Consider the following 16,573-nt stretch of genomic DNA (forward strand, 5'->3'; position numbering starts at 1 on the left):
ATAATCTCTCTTCTTTTTCTTTTGTGATGTAGAATTGGTTCCTGCATAATCTCCAACCCTATTTTCCACATTTCATAAAGAATATTACATTTTTATAGCTATCAGTCACCAAGAAAGCTGCAAATGTTCCCTCACAGACAGCTCATCCCAGCTTTCTAAGACTTCAGTCTGCAGAAAGACCACCTTTCAATTTTGAGAATTGCCAATATACACGTGATGCATGTTGAAAAGTTTTTTTCTTTGCACTTTAATTACATAAACTGTAGAGCAACACTTCAGTACTCTGTGCTGTGAATTTAGAAGTCTGTAAATTCTGGTATCAGTTGTGAAACTTCTTTTATATATTACTCTCTTTTAGTTATTCCAGTTGCATTCATTCATATGTACAGGGATGTAATATGATAGAAAAGAAATAGCTGAGTGTCAGCCACCTCAAGAGAAGATTTATGCTGCAGCTCTAAATAAATTGGCCTTTTTAAAAATTGTCACATTTCTGCTCAACAGTTTGCAGAAGCTGCTTCATACTCAGATGACCTACACTAGGTGCCTGCTGCCCATTTCTGGGCTCAATAGATCACTGTCCTACTCACAGAGACTGCTGCAGATAATGTTGAAAGAAAGGAGCTTTCAAAGATAAGCTGAATTTGCCTAGTTTAGCTGTCTTCCCCTGTTTCCATCTGCCATCAGTGTTAGGAATAGTCTTGACTTTACGTTACCATGCACATCCAATAGAAAGCATGATCTATATTTGTGCATCTAACTAGGTTTCTAACCTATTGAGTTTACCAGAGCTACAAATCCTCCATAGTAAGTGGTTTTAAATCCACTGTAGTCCCATGCCTTAAAAGCATTTGGAGGAGAGCAAAAGGTTTTGCCCAGCTGTACTCCTCTTGCTCTTCCTCCTCAGAGCTGTTCTGCACTCTGCTACATATTGTCCAGCATCTGCATCTCTTGGCCTCTGGTACTGGCCAAATAAGATAGCGGAGGCTTTCTGTTCAGGTGCACACAGTGAGTTCTGAGGGTCTCTCTTCTCTGTTCAGCATTTTGTTCCCACATAGATGTACAAAGGAGACAAAAAGCATGAGTCCAGTGAAGAGCTATTAACCACAGCAGAAATTCCATCTTTTCCTTTCGATTTGTATAAGCAAACAGCACAAAAACCATAAGGGAGAGATAAAAACAGGAGGGTGTCACAGCACAAACTAGCCAACTGCAACAAGGTCTTTTACCATCTCATACCAACAAACTTTTCATGCCAGTCCCTCTGCTGCCTTCTCCTCAGCCAGGACATATGTTCCCTCCCTTCTCTCTGCTTATTCATCCTCTCCCCTTCTTTTCCTCAGCTGCTCTCTCTTCATTGGCTCTCAACCACTTAACCAGCCACACCTGCACCCCATCTACAACAGCCAACCCACCACCCCTGAAGACAACCCACATTTGTATATTATCAATGCTATATTAACCCAGCTTCATTCCTCTACAGGAGGGCATCACAGCCAGGCATAAGTATTACTTGAACAACAACAGGTGTAGTCTTCTCTTGAGGTAGAAATAATTTTCCTTGCATGGGAAAGGGGTGATTTTGTGAGAGCTGCAGAAGTCTGTGGACTCACTAAGGGCAATGTGTTCAGTTTGAAAAAAATCAGCAGATAATCGTATAACCATTGCCCAGTCCTTCGCTGAAGAATTCTAATCCCTTTTCCTCTCCTCCCTGTGGTACCCTCCTTACCATAGGCTGACTCCTGCCTGCCTAATCACAACGGTGGTGGATTGATAAGGTCATCAGGTTAAAGCCCAAGGCTCGAGCCAGTGCTTAATGCACAGTGTGGATTTATGCAGTCATTCTTTCTCTTTTCTGCTCCCTTAATTAGTATTTAAATATTCCAAGTGAAGTGGAATAGGTCGAACAGGAGCCATTAATGACCTGAATCCAGAATACTCTATAGCCTATTTATTGGAGTGTTCATCTGGGGAGTCAAACGGGCAAGTCAAAATCTACCAGCTCTCTTATTTAGACCAGACTGCACTGAACCTTCTCACATCCCAACTGATTTGCCCTAGCAATATTATTATTTAAAAGGGAACCACTTTTTTTAGTAGCATGACTAGCCCCCTGTTTTTAATATACCCATCCTTAAAAAGGCATTGCACACAAAATATTTTGCTTGATATTTCTTTGTGTGCTATTGCCAGAATGAGGACTTACAAATAAAATAACTGAAATAGCATAAATACAGAAATTTTTTTTACATTTTTAATGAGTCTGAATGGATTAGGGGTATTTTTTGTTTCTGTTTATGTTTTTTTGTTCTGTTTTTGTTCTGGGGCAGTGGAAGGTATAGCTGCTGAACTGTAAAATCAAATGCCTGTCCTTAACCATGGACTCTTATGTTTATCATGCCTTAAGGAGAGCTCAACTCACAAATACAAAGGGTATTTTATCTAAGCTGCCAGGACTACAAGCTCACTCTGGACTCCAAAAGTCACATGGTGTTCTCCTCAAAGTTGTCACCAAATGTCAAGGTTTATTTATACTTATGAGAGTTTATGGGTCTTCAGATTGTATCCTAAATGACAACTCTGAAACCAGAGGAATAGTTAGAATCTCAAAGTTTTAGCTGTTTGGAATTTAGCAAATCAATCTGTTGATGTAAAGCTGACATTTGTGACCTGATGGGGTAGTTCTGTGTGTGTGAGAAATTGTGATATAGAGTCAGAGATATATATCCCTGCAGTGATCTTTTTATAGAAATATATATAATTTTTTTTAAGTTCCTATCCTCATTGAAAATCAATAGCAATCACAACCCAAAGTGCCAGGAGGCTCTAGCAGACGTGGTGGTGGATTAAAATTGGATGGCTGAAATTGTAACAGCCTTCAGCTGCACCTTCCACTCTTGTGATGGATGTTGCCTCCCCCAAAGCAGGGACAACAGATCTGCTCATAAATGTCCTGATATGTTGCAGTGTTCATCTAAAGTAAACTGACTTGGATTCTGGATGGCTGTAATACAGACAGTGAAATTTGTCTTGGGAGAGAAAATGTGTATTATATGGGTGACAAGGATGTCTGGAGAAGTTCAGCAATCTGATTTTAACCTGTTGCTGAATGACCCCTGTCAATTGTAAAAGTACAAATCAATAGGGTCCATCAGGTGATTTCAAAGCACCAGAAATGCCTCTCTCTCATTCCCCCACCGGGCACCTGAAGCCCCTGACCTCTTGGACAAGAACTCTGCTTAAGTCTGGCACTTTTCTGAGAAAAAGGAGATTTGTTGCTGGCTGAACTGATGGAAACACTGCTCATGTGTAGGTCCTCTCTTTCTCTACTGGTCTAGCTGTGTAAATAGCATCACTGAAGGTTTGGGGAGGAGGTTAACACTGGGAGGAGTGGACTAAAATGCACACAATACCTGGGCACTGCAAAGCAAGGAACAAGCAGAGAAAAGCATCAGGATAACACCATGGGTACTGCAATAACAGAACAGATGTAAGGGGGAGGGCAATTGTCTTGATGTTGTTGTCTCTTCTTTCTGGATTCATGACATCACAATGGTATCAATATACAATCCACTCCATGTGAGATTTTGTAGTAGCAAACGATGTCTTTCTCATGAATCCTCAGATAAACTCCTCCAGCCAGTTTTGTTTATATTGGTATCTATGGACATAAAAACCTAATTTCTATTTTCAGTGGTTTATGATATCCTGTCTGGGTTCTTCCTAGTGGTTCAGAAGTTATTGTTCTGTAGATGATGCCTGCCAGTCCTGTGAGGATGTCTCTGATATCATAAAGCATCTACCCCAACATGGGAGACCTTTCTTAGGCATCTCAGTGATACTGCAAGGACCTGCATGGGCAACCTCTAGCAGTATAACAGCATTTTTCTTAGCATGACTTCCAGTCAGATTTGAATCAATAGGTGTTCTTTCCCACTTAAATGAATGTAACAGTGGTGATTTTATTATATAACATACCAAGTTTTGAAGGGGAAATCTGACCTGGCTACATCAGCAGCCAAAAGTATGTGATATATAACCTTCCACTATAGTTGAGCTTTATCTCTGCAGCAGTGCTCAGATTGACAAGTTGTTGGAACCTATTCTTCACCCAAGGCGGCACATAGCAGTCTGAAATTGAAAAGATAGGCATACTAAATAGGAAGGAACTATTTCTACATAGCAACAGACCTAGAGGAATGAACCTTTGGATCGCAATATGTATGTCACTCTTGATATATACACACACATAGTTTTAATTGCTTGTATTATAACTGTGCAAATATCTGTCATTAGTATGCCCTTGGAGATATGCTGTGGTACTAATCAGATTTGTCAAGATGAGACAGTACCTTTCTATTCTCTCTTACACATCATAAACTCTGACTGATATCCCTGAGGGGAAAAAATGCATAAAGTGTCATTTATGACCTGTTGCATGCACAAATTACTTGCATTTTGTATGCTGTAGGATAACAAAATGCTATTGATTTTGAATTTGACTTTAGGAACCTCATCTTTATTGTTATTTGTCACTTGGCAGATATTTCCTCATGCTGTGAAATGTTTTATCTAAAATTTATATTTAGAGAAATTGAAGCAGCGATGGTTTTATAAAAAAAAGTGTATAAATTCTATCCTAGTAGATAGACGTTATTCTTAAGCAGAACAAACATTCTATAAATAAGACTAAATTTCAAATAAGTAACAAACCCATGTAATATGCCAATCTTGTTCTGCTTATACAACTCTGCTCTGTAGCACAGCAGCTTTCCAAGCTAGAAGCAAGGCACTGATCTGTGTCAGGGTGCTTGTGCAGAAGCAAGCTTAAAAGATAGAGCTATGGGAAGTACACACAAATGCAATGCACTACATAATAAACAAAAGAAAGGTAGAATAGTTCAGGGGTACAAATTTCAACACTCTACAGATCTGACAGATTAAAAGTTAGGGAAGCTCTGATACTGAAACTGTCCGTTCCCAGTTCTACTGGTACATGTGAGATACGTAAAGGTCATTTCAGTATCACATTAGAGTATTGCTCTCGCTTCCTACAGAAAAAGGAACAAACTCAGCATTCATTAGCATAAGGATTAGAAGACATTATGCTATCTCTTTTTAGAGGGATAAATATATTTATCTATGGGTAATATTAAGGATCTAATCCTTTCTTCATTTATTTCCTTAAGAATATCAGTATAGTGATTCTCGAACACAGGCCGCATATTTGTGATAGCAAATATCTGAAAGTCTTCAACAGCCTGGTACTTCAGCTCTAGTGATAGTTTCCAAATGCACATTTGCCATTTTCTATGTGAAAAGTGAAACTGAATCTGTTTATCTTTCTATAAAGCAGCTCTGTAACTTTCCTTACCTTCATCATCCTAGAAAATTATCAGCTTTATAGATATTATAAGCTATGACTGAAGATAAGTGATCTCAGGGTGAGAAGCCAAGGCATGAGCAAACCAGGCATCACCTGATTCCTTGAAATTTCAGACTTCTGTGTGGGCGAGGATCCCTGACATCACTGACATTAATTTAGGAGAATTAGTATCATCGACCAAACCAGGACCATATGTAACATATCTTTGAATGTTTTAACAGTATCATACAAGCAAATATTGTTAATTGAGCTAAGTGGACATACTATGCTCTTCTATGTTTTTTTTTACTGTGGAGTTATGAATGTTTTTACTATTGTTATTGTATATACTGGAAACCAAATATCAACCAAGATTGTTTAGGTTATCACTTTCTTTTGTGAAGAAGAGTAATTTGAGAACTTTCAAATGTGGTCAGGCTTCAGCTACTATAGGTTTGGTTTGTGTCCAGAATTAACATTTTTTAATACCCCAGGAAGAAGTAGATGAAGTCACTACTGTTAACTGTCTGTTAAACAGTTAACATGTGTCAGCTGTTTACTTAGCTAATGTACATGCTTACCTTGCTACCATCTTTCTAGTACCAAACCTATGCTTTCTGGAATTAAGTGTGTTTTGGCACTGTAACTCTTGTTTCTTAGATTATTTTATTAAGCGAAAAATGTCACAAAGATATTTAAAAATCAGTTACAAGCCTCTTCGCAACTTGTAACGATACTGGACATGTAAATAATTTGTGTTTCTGTTAGATGAAATGGAGTATATATGTTCCTATTGCCATCGATACGTGTCCTTGACAGCAGAATTCCAGCCAAACCTTGAGTGGCATAGACACATTAGCTCCATTACGGTCAATGGAAGTACAGTACACTTAATCACATCACCTGAGAATCTGGCCTACAGCCCATAACAAGACAGTCCTTTGGAGAGTAATAATATTTTATGCTTTCATCAATCACTCTCCTAGGTCTGTAGCTATTCATGGCAGACTAAAAAATGTCATATTATAATCAAAAGGCTGGTCATGGTTATTTCACCATGTTTGTTGCCAAATTAACTTTACTAAAAGTGACCCCGGTTCAGGAAAATATCCTCCAAGGAAGGACAAAAGCCTGACTTTAATGCTGCAATATTTACATTGAGTTTAACTATTCTGATTACAGAGCAATTTCAAAACATTCATATTCTTGAACTTTAGGCTCCAAGTGTAACATTCTATTTCCTCTGCTTTGACTGTTTGCCTAGGGCATATGTCTACAACTACGACAATAATAGATGGTAAGAACGGATCTGTTCCCTCATCATCCATGAAAGTGGGCAAGAAATCAATTACAGAAGACCTCGTGACGACGTTCAGCTCACCAGCAGCATGGCTTCTTGTTGTTGCTCTGATTGTTACCTGGTCAGCAGTAGCTATTGTAATGTTTGACTTGGTGGATTACAAAGCCTTTGCAGGTAAAATTCAACATATTCTGTTTGACACCTTTTATATTAAAATTTAAAAATTTATTAAGGAGTGTGTATTATGTAAATATGCATGTGTCTCACCTTCTTGGAGACAGCACAGTGTCTCTTTTGAGATTACCAAGAGAGGAGATATTGTGAGAAATGTCAGAACATATTAGTTTACACTTAGTATATCTTTATAATTAAATCTCTCCATTTTGCAGCCCATCCTCATCCTGGAAAATGCCTTTGTTTATAGTGATATAATATGTATATGAGCATGTATGGTCAGATTTCTGTTTTGCAATTTCTGTATAAAATGATTTCAAGAACAATGAAATTAATTACTAATGCACATTTTCTGAAACATATTTTAAAGTCTTTCATAGCTTCCTTGAGTATTCTGACATCTGCTAAGACAGTTCAATGACAAAAAAACAAATGTAAAACATCATTTCTAAACATTCTAACCCTAAATTCAGCTTCAAAAAACATAAGCACAGAGGAACAGTTTCTTAATATTAGCTAAGTCACACCATTGCCTTCAATACGGCAATAATTCTAGCCTAATTGAAGACTTGGCAAACTGACTGAATAAGACCAAGTTCTGGGGTGCATCTTGGTTAATGAGGACAAAGATGAAAATTAAGTGGGTGGTACAAGGACTGTGATTATAGTTGAGCAATAGGAAGAGAGGAATTGGGAATAGAAATTACCTCACTGCTGCTTGATTTTTATGAATTGTATCTGGCAATGATACATAATGAAAAAGAAAATTAATAAATTACCTATGTTTGTAAAGGGTGCATAGCATTCAGCAAGCCATTTTGGCAGAAAAAAATTGTGAAGTAAACAGCCTGCAATAACTAGGAAGCATGTATGTGAAACAGAAAATGCATGTTTAGGGTTCTTTTCTTTCTGAAGTAAGAACTCCAGCTCTAAAGCTATCACATCTGTGTCAATAATTCACTAGGAATTGAAATTCAGAGTTCAGCTCTTTCATTCAAAACAAATTGAGTTGATGTTTCAAAGTTAATTTCCTGGACTTTACTAGTTCACTGATAAATCCATAGAGTCTTGTCCTGCTATTTATCAATATTGACCTCAAGATTTACTTTAAATATTTTGTGACATAGACAGATCTTGAAAGAAACGAGCCAATCCTGTGCCAATGGATAACACAGAAGCTTCACATGTGGAGAAAACTTATCACAAACCTCTCCTAAATTTTGAGCTTCTCATCTGTTTTGTTTTCAGAAGGAAGTCACATGAGTAACATAAAGTTACTTTTGAGCGATCCTCCCAAAACAGATATCAGATTTTAATTTGGGCACCACACACTTAATGCTACAACACAGATATAAACCCAGAGAAAGAAACCACCATATTCTGCTTTTAATTTTCAGTACTAACTTGATCAATCAGTCAACTTCTGAATATATTTTCAATGAACAGTCAAGAACCAGGGCATAACTGACACTAACCTCTTAAAACTAAGCAATTCCTGAGCTGGCTGTCAGCTCACACTTTATATACTAGTCACCGTAATGCTGAGCAATGAGAAACTGTGTTTGTCCTGGAGACTGAAGGAAAATTTCTAAGCAGATGGAAATATGATGCTCATGTTGTATTGGTTAAATAAGCTTAAATCCCACAAGCATTGATGGAAACTGACATTTTCAGACCAGGCTGTAGAAATAAAATAATATAAAATTTAATCTGCAGGGTGAGTTCATATTTTGTGGAGATCTCTGAGAAATGACAGTTCAGTATTTTGAGTTCATGAGTTCATTTCTTTTACTTCCCTAAGATATTTCTGTTCCTAAGGATTAAGCCAACATCTAAATTGGGTCTCAATGATAAAGGGTTAAGAGAAGGAACTGCTGTGCTCTTTCAGACTAGGATTTATTAGACTGTTCTCTGTATTTAAATAAATATAACAATGGCTACATAGCTCTTATCATGACCCTTGGGTTTCAGCTCCTGAGTTCCTACCCAGTCTGTTTTTTCCAGGTTAAACTCACTGATTTATAAAAATTCCATGGAAATAGCTGAAATTTTCACATAGGACCACCTGGCTGGCTTTATTGATACTAGCATGATTTTCACCCTCTGACAGTTTGGCCCTTTGCCTCCAGTGGAGGTAATGACATCTTTTCATAGAGAAAGTAGAATTTGGAGCATATTTTTAAGTGACTCCTTAAATCTAAAATCCAGTGATATTTTCTCTGGCTTTGATACTGTTCTTTAGACAACCAGACATGCATAAAAAAAGTGATTTGTTATCTTCAGAACTGTGAGTTTAGTTTTGCAAGCATGATTAAAATTAATTTCCCAGTTTTCAAATGTATATGAAAGATGCCAAAAAATTATATTCTTATAAATATGTATATTTTTAAATTTATAAAACACAGGATATTGTGTATTTTTCCTTAAATAACACTTGTCCTTCATAAGTCATTCAATTCCTTTCCCATTTCTTTACCTCAAGTTTCATGAAGTTCAAGTTTAGAAAGTATGCATAGCATATGAGTAAGGCAAGCTAAGAGCTGAACTTGCTTAGTCTAGAGAACAGGAAACTGAGGGGTAACCTAGGAGCGGCCTGCAACTTTTTGAAGGGCAGATACCAGGATGACAGAGGACTCTGACCTACAGCCTCCCACCAAACACTACCACTATGTTTCTGTGCCAGAAATTACTGTCTCTGTGGCAGAGCTGCTAGCAGTGATTGTGTTGCACAGGACTGACTGCAGCATAAAACAGGAGCAGGCTGACACAGGAAACCAGGCTGGGAACTGTATTCCTTCAATTTATCTGTATGAACTTCATGTTACCTCTATGATTAGATTGCCAACCCATAGATTTTGCTTCTTGACTACTATGGTTTCATGTTCTTTTAGAAGTAAACTATCAAGTTAGGGAATTTTGACAATTTACGTAAGATGAAATATGTCCTAGAAGTAACTATATTAAAAAGAGGTGTTTGGTTTCATCCAAAAAGAGATGTGGTAAATTACTTTTTGGGGGACCTTCTCTATAACATATTTGAACTGAGGGAGGATAACACTTGGATAGCTGAAGTTAGATTACAGGAATTCAAGCTCCACTCATGGAAAGATTTAAGATATATTTTTTGTAAATTTACGCGGCCAGAACATGATGACTGTAAATTCTACAGTACTCTTTAGTACTGAGAAAGTGCTGGTTATAGCATAAAATGTTGCAGAAGGACACTGTGTTATGGGTTGCATGTGTAAAACTGTGCATCCTTGGTGGTTATGTGTGTTTGTTCAGAGGTTAGAACAGAGATGGCATCTGCTAGTTAGCTTTGGCAGTGGATTTTGAGGAAAGCATGAGACAAGATTTAGATCAGTGCTGAAAGATTCAGTCCTGTTCTACATACCCGGAAGAAGGAAATTAAATTTGCAGTGTTTCACTTCAGTGTGTTATGTTCATTCCTTTGAGGAAAGAAATGAAAGCTTGCATTCCTATCATGTTGTATTGTACAACTATGAACACGACTGAAATATTTCTAATGTGGTATGAAGGTGACATGGACTACAAAAGCTTGAGATAAGAAACTACAAATCTCATAGCATCTATGAATATGCAATCAGTAGCATACTGCATTGGAAGATCTCTTATACATTCTCGGTATTTTCAGAAATGCAGAAGATTAATTTTGGTTTGATGTGTGCTTAGAAAGTTTTACTACCATTCTTTGTGTTAGAAAATATACCTTGCTAATTGGCTTCATAATTCATGAATGTATTTCATGTATTTCTTGTACACATAACTGGATTATATATTTCAATTGGTAAATGTAACTAAATAATTTAAGATTATTTTAATACTGAAGATTGATTGCCCAGGAATCCAAGTTTGCTAATGGGCTAATAAAGTGTTCAGAATTCCCTGCCATCTCTGTGACCAATTACAGCTAATTAACGCCACCCTAAATTCAGATCCAGAGTGTTCAGTTTTCAGAGTAAATTGATAATGATTTAGCTAGTCACCTAAAGGCCAGACTAAATCAAATCTAATGAAACCTCACCAAGTCTATGAAACCCAAAACTATCCACAAAATAATCTAAGTGAAAATACAGAACATACACAGAACACAATGAGCTTGCCATTCTATCATAACTGCTTTCACAAGAGAAAAAAGAGGAGGTTCTTTGTTGTGGATGATTCATTTTGCTCAACCATAAAGAGGCTTTTTAGAGACCTGCAACAAAGGCAGCTCTCTATGGAGGTAACGCCTGTCAGTGACAGGAACGGGGAGCTAACAGGGCATGGAGGCGCAGAGCTCTCAGCTCCACAGGAAGCAGGAGGAATTTCAGTCAGATGATTTCTTTAAGGCTTTTTTTTTTTTTCTTTTTTCTTTTTAAGTTAATGCCAAAATGTCTCCCCAAACTGTTGTGGGGTCTCCTGCATCAGCTTCTGACTAACACAGTCTGAAGTCACGGTTTCCAAGCCTCAGCTTGTAGTCACTCCTATTGCTATCTTGTAGCCACAGAAAGCTTTTGGCCGGCCCTGGGTAGTCAGGATGACTATTCATATTCTCCAGCAGAGAAAAATAAAAAAAACCAAACACACACAAAAAAATTAGGAACCATATATTGATATGAATATCTGCATTTTGGAGAAAAAAGGCACACAGAGGCAAAGAACAGACTCCAAACAACTTATACTGTCTAACTGACACATGGATATTTTTTCTCCCAGTCTTCTGCATGATGAAACTGTAACCTGTTAAGTGCACAGAGTTTGTTTCATCATTAGGAGATGTGGAAGTCAGCAAAATAAGGCTATTCCACTAGGTTTATTTTCTTTTTTGTTCTGGGATGTCATCACACTGTAGTCATTCTGTTGGGCTTATATTCACTGGAAATTTTTAAGAACTGCAAAAAGAAGAGTGTACCTGTGTATACTCTTGTATTTTAAGACAATAGATCCGACAGTATTAAAACTGTTAACACCTTTGAACTTCTTCAGGAAAAGGAATGAACTTCTGGCTTAGTTCAAAGCACCAGCAAACTTCATAGAACAAATAATTTTGTCTTTTAGTGCAAGAGGATTTTCACAGTGTCACCAAATCAAAATACCTGGTAAAAACTTGTCCATACCTGGGAAGACTGAGGCAAAATTCCCACAGAAAAAAAGGAGTAGGATGTAAAAAAAAGATGTTGGCTGTCACTATGCTCACCTTGAAACTTATCAAAACAGTGCTATACTCTTTTGAAATACAATTTTTACTGTATTTACAGGTGTAATCCAGAGCATGAGAAACAGTTACCCCATTTCAAAGTTAATTAAATTCTTAATTGAATTATATCAGACTTACACTAATACACCCAAAACCTGCAAAACAGTTTTTTCACTTTCTTCCATAATGATAAAAACAATAAAAGGGATTTAAACCCAACTGCAGTTTAAAGAAGAGCTGCCCAGATAACATCTGATTTCCCATGTTTCACACTGCAGAAAATTTCACAGCTGAGTTACAGACCCCCAGAAAATTAGTTTATACCGGAAAGAATGACAATCTAACAAGTACTGTAGTACTACAAGTACTGTGCTCATCCCAAATGGTCTAGCATATGCAAGATTACAAATTGTGATAGATCAAACTTCATGAGGTCATGAAGTTGAAAACCTGAAATTTCAGAAACTGACTCAATGAATAGGGAAGGGTCTGAGAAGAGGAGTAAGTCTTGCATGCTTAAATGTGCTTCATGGAATACAAAACACAAACCAAATTTCTGGCCCATAATGAGATCTGTGAAATTTCTCATTTTAAACAAACAAACAAACCTGGAAATTCACTTCAGTAACAACTGCAGTAATGTAATTCTTTGGTTATTTTCTGTTGAAGAAATCAAAGTAATTCAGCTATAATGACCTATATGTAATATATTCTTTTCAGCAATAGGATATGTCTGTAACTTGTGAAAATACCTGTGCCTTATTTAACCGTGTTTTTACATTGCTCTGATTCGTACTGTATTATCTCACACCTACAGCATATTGTTTTTCTTTTTAATGAGCTCCAATTTCTGCTTCATAACAGCAGCCCCACAGAGATTTAGTAACTCCTCACTTCACTCCTTAACTGCTTCCTTTAGTCAAGCAACAGCTGAGGATGTTCATTATCGCTAACGGTGTTTCTTCCTCTCTTTTATTGGCCTTTCTGGGGTTCATCCTGTTGCCATCCACTATAGCCACCTATGCACAACATTGCGATGATCCCTGTTTACCGCCTGGTAAAGATGTTCTGCCTGCAGTGTTCTGAACACGCGTGCGCGTGCGGTCTGCGGGACAGCTATAACAATGCATGGGCACAAGCGGAGTGCTCGGGTGCAGCAGCACTGCTTCCCTGCTAACCCCAACCCTGGCTGCCTGGCTAGGACTGCAAAGAGCATTGCAAGAGCCTCCCACTGAGTTTCACATCGTGCTTGAAAGAGATCTGTCAGCCAAGAGGCACCCTGTCAGGAGGTTCCCAGGAAATGGTGGCAAGCTGAGAGATACTCATTATGCCCTTGCAAATGCCCTTTAAAAATGCCATTGTACAAATATTTAACAGCACTGCCTTTTTAATGTGAAGTTAATATCTGTGTTCTCAGTCAGAGAACTGAATCCTTAGAATAAGAAAAAAGTAAGTCTTCAAATTATTTTAGGTAAAATGTCTGGCTGTTGCAGAAAACACTGCCTAATTAGGGTCTGTCCCATCAAATCAGAAGCTTTCAGCTGGTATCTAATCAAGTCATACAAATTACATGTAAAGCCCATCTTAAAACTGCGTTCATGTCCATGTGTATGGCTGTATCAAAAGTACCTGAAATTACTTGATATTTTGTGACGTTCAGTGAATTTATTTTTAAATTTTGGCAAGTAGATTCTAGTTGTAACTACTTTGTCCTCAATTTGGGTAAAAAGCCTTTTGTTCACTTTCAGGCAAGGATTTCTCTATGGACTTGACCTCAGTATAATTATCTAAGGCTGATACTAGAAATAGATTTGTACTGCAGACTGTAGTCTTCACATTTACAGTTTAAGTACCTATAAAATGGAAATTACTGGGTAATGTTGAGTCTGAGGGTTTTTTAGCATTGTTTTTATACTTATAATTCAATATACTTATAATTCAAAATTAAATTATTGTTTTTATACTTATAATCCAGTGATACACACCACAATTTGTCCTGAAGCTTAGTGCTGTAAGTATGACAAAAATGTTAGATTATGAAATAGGAAGACAAGATCTAAGGACACCTATGCTGATAAACTGGAATATTAATAACAGAAGACTTTATGTGTTTATTGAAATTTATACGTTAGATAGTACTCTTCAGAAGACCACAGAGTTAAACAAACTACTACTACTACTAACAAACTTTAAAAATATATAAAATTTTGTTTGAAAATACAGGTTTCTATATTAGTAAGGCAATATTTTACTAAAACCAGGATATGTTTTATTATCACAAACTAGTGTTACAGTTTTGTATTTTATCAAACATGACAGAAATTCTGTCTTCATCAGCTGTACCTTGTCAGTATCAAGAATTAGATTTTATCTCATAGATCAATCTTTACACCATAATTACCATAGTTTGTAATTTAATTGCATTCAATTCACCGGAGTCAAAATATGTAATTGATGAAAATTCAACACCTATTAAGTAATTCACTGCAATTCATTAAAAAAAGAAAACAAAAAAATATTAAAATAGGTCGAATTTTGAGTATATATTTAACTATTTGACAAGCAAAAAAGATTGATAGGAGTCTACATTCCTGGCAGAGTTATTAAGACTGGAATAATGACTGAAGTGATTTGCACAGATAAATCAATTAGTCACTTTTTGTTGTGCACTTCACAGGAATAAATGACACAGACCATGAAACATAAGCAAATTTGCTTGAGGCACTACAAAAAATTATACCATGCAATTATTCAATTCCTGTTTCCAATAGGCACTGTTAAAGGACTCATTATCAGTCCTGAAGAATAGAAGGTTTCTTCTCTTCGCAAAAAACTGTAGTTTTACTGAAGTTGAAGTGACTTTGTCACTTTATGAAAATTATCTTCTGTCCCAAGAACATATCCAGTGCTGATTGAAGGACTTTGGAAGCCCGTCATTGGTTGATTTCAAAGAGCTGTGTTAAATGTGTGTTATTATTTAATATTTATCTTTATATTTATTATATTTATACATTTGTATATTAATATATTATTTAAATATAATAATATTTATTATATTAATTCTATTTTCAAATCAATTGGAGTTAAAATTGTGAGCCAAAGAGAGTTCAAAACTGAAGAAATTAATTGGTCAGAATTCTTGTCACATTTTGAATCAAATTTCTGTTTTTGTACCAATAATGCTGGTGAGCTCTAAAGAATTATAGCAGTTTTATTTTGATGTAATGATCATGAAAGCCAGTTTTAAAATACAGAGTTTTCAGAAGTATTTAATACCTACAACACGTCTGATACTACTTCCTAAAGGATTATTTTAACCAAATTTTCATATGTTTAGTAAAAAAAAATCCAAACAGGCTTTCAAATTTTCTTGCAGATGTCTACAACAGGCATTAAATATTCTCCAACCAAATTCAGCTGAGTTTTCCTACAATAAGCTTTTGTTGAAAGGCAGTATAAAAAATTCCTTCAATTTGACTGGTATTCTTTCTCTGTCAGATTTAACTCTAAAAATTCAGCATTTGCCAGAGTTTTGGAATTAAAATTTTGAACTTCCTACTAGGGAAAAATTAAAAAAAAAAAAAAGAAAAATTGTAATTCTCTTTTCTTTTGGCAGTGAAAGTGCCAGCATGAGTAGAGCTGAAGTTTTACTGAATTGAAAAACATCTCTCATATGCTACCAAGGAATAACAGACCATGACAAAACAGAATATTATAGCAAAGCATTGCTGGTAGTATAAGTGCTATTTTGGAATGCAAGTAATTTATTGAGGTGAATAGTCATATTGACCTGGAATTAATTATGAATGTAAAGTTACAAATCTAAATGCTTAGCCAAAGTGTACAATGACAATAAGGATTTAAATATGAAACAACACCACTAATAGGATTCATGTTACATACCTCAGTCATATGAAAATAAGGTGTCATGTCCATGCTAATTTTTCAGGCTTCCTTTCCTTCCTAATCAATGGAAAGGAGTGGTCATATTTGGAAATTAATTAATATAACCCTAAAAAGATGTCAGAGGAAAGCAAGAGGCTTGCCTTGCACAGTATGTCTTTCTGCATTGGCTTTTGAGGGAGTCTAGAAACCACTAGGTATTCAACACCTGGTTTTCAGGTACCTTTGGTTAGATAGGATAATCTGAATTTAAGATGTGATTAAATGTAATTAAAAATTCTTCAATATTAATTGCATGTTTAATCCCTGAGCTTAATCTGATGAGTAAGCATTCACTTCCTTTCCTCTCCTTCCTCCTTCGACAGACGTATTTTTCTACTACATTATCTAAGAGGAACAATTGGCTTAGTCCCTGTTTACAAGTTCAGTGAAAGTCAGAATTTCATAGCCTGTATCTATCTGAGAAACACTCTGTATTCATGAAGGCTCTTTACAATTTAATTCAAGATCCTGCCCCTTCTATAACCAGCACAATATATTATATATATATATTAATTATAGTTCATAATTATAGATTAGTTTAAAAATATACGTTGCATAATATATAATATATGCTAGCAAGATAAGTACA

The 16,573-nt window shown here is 36.2% G+C and overlaps 1 protein-coding gene across 1 annotated transcript in view; it reads left to right on the plus strand.

Annotated features, from left to right (window-relative positions):
- Nucleotides 1–16,573, plus strand: part of TRDN (triadin) — a 235,131-nt gene that overhangs the window by 24,445 nt on the left and 194,113 nt on the right. The window contains exon 2 of the mRNA XM_055715002.1: nt 6,630–6,839. Coding sequence (XP_055570977.1) covers nt 6,630–6,839 — 210 coding nt within the window. The remainder of the gene's footprint in view (nt 1–6,629; nt 6,840–16,573) is intronic.

The sequence above is a fragment of the Falco cherrug genome, chromosome 6, assembly GCF_023634085.1.
Source record: "Falco cherrug isolate bFalChe1 chromosome 6, bFalChe1.pri, whole genome shotgun sequence".
In the NCBI taxonomy this organism is placed as follows: domain Eukaryota; kingdom Metazoa; phylum Chordata; class Aves; order Falconiformes; family Falconidae; genus Falco; species Falco cherrug.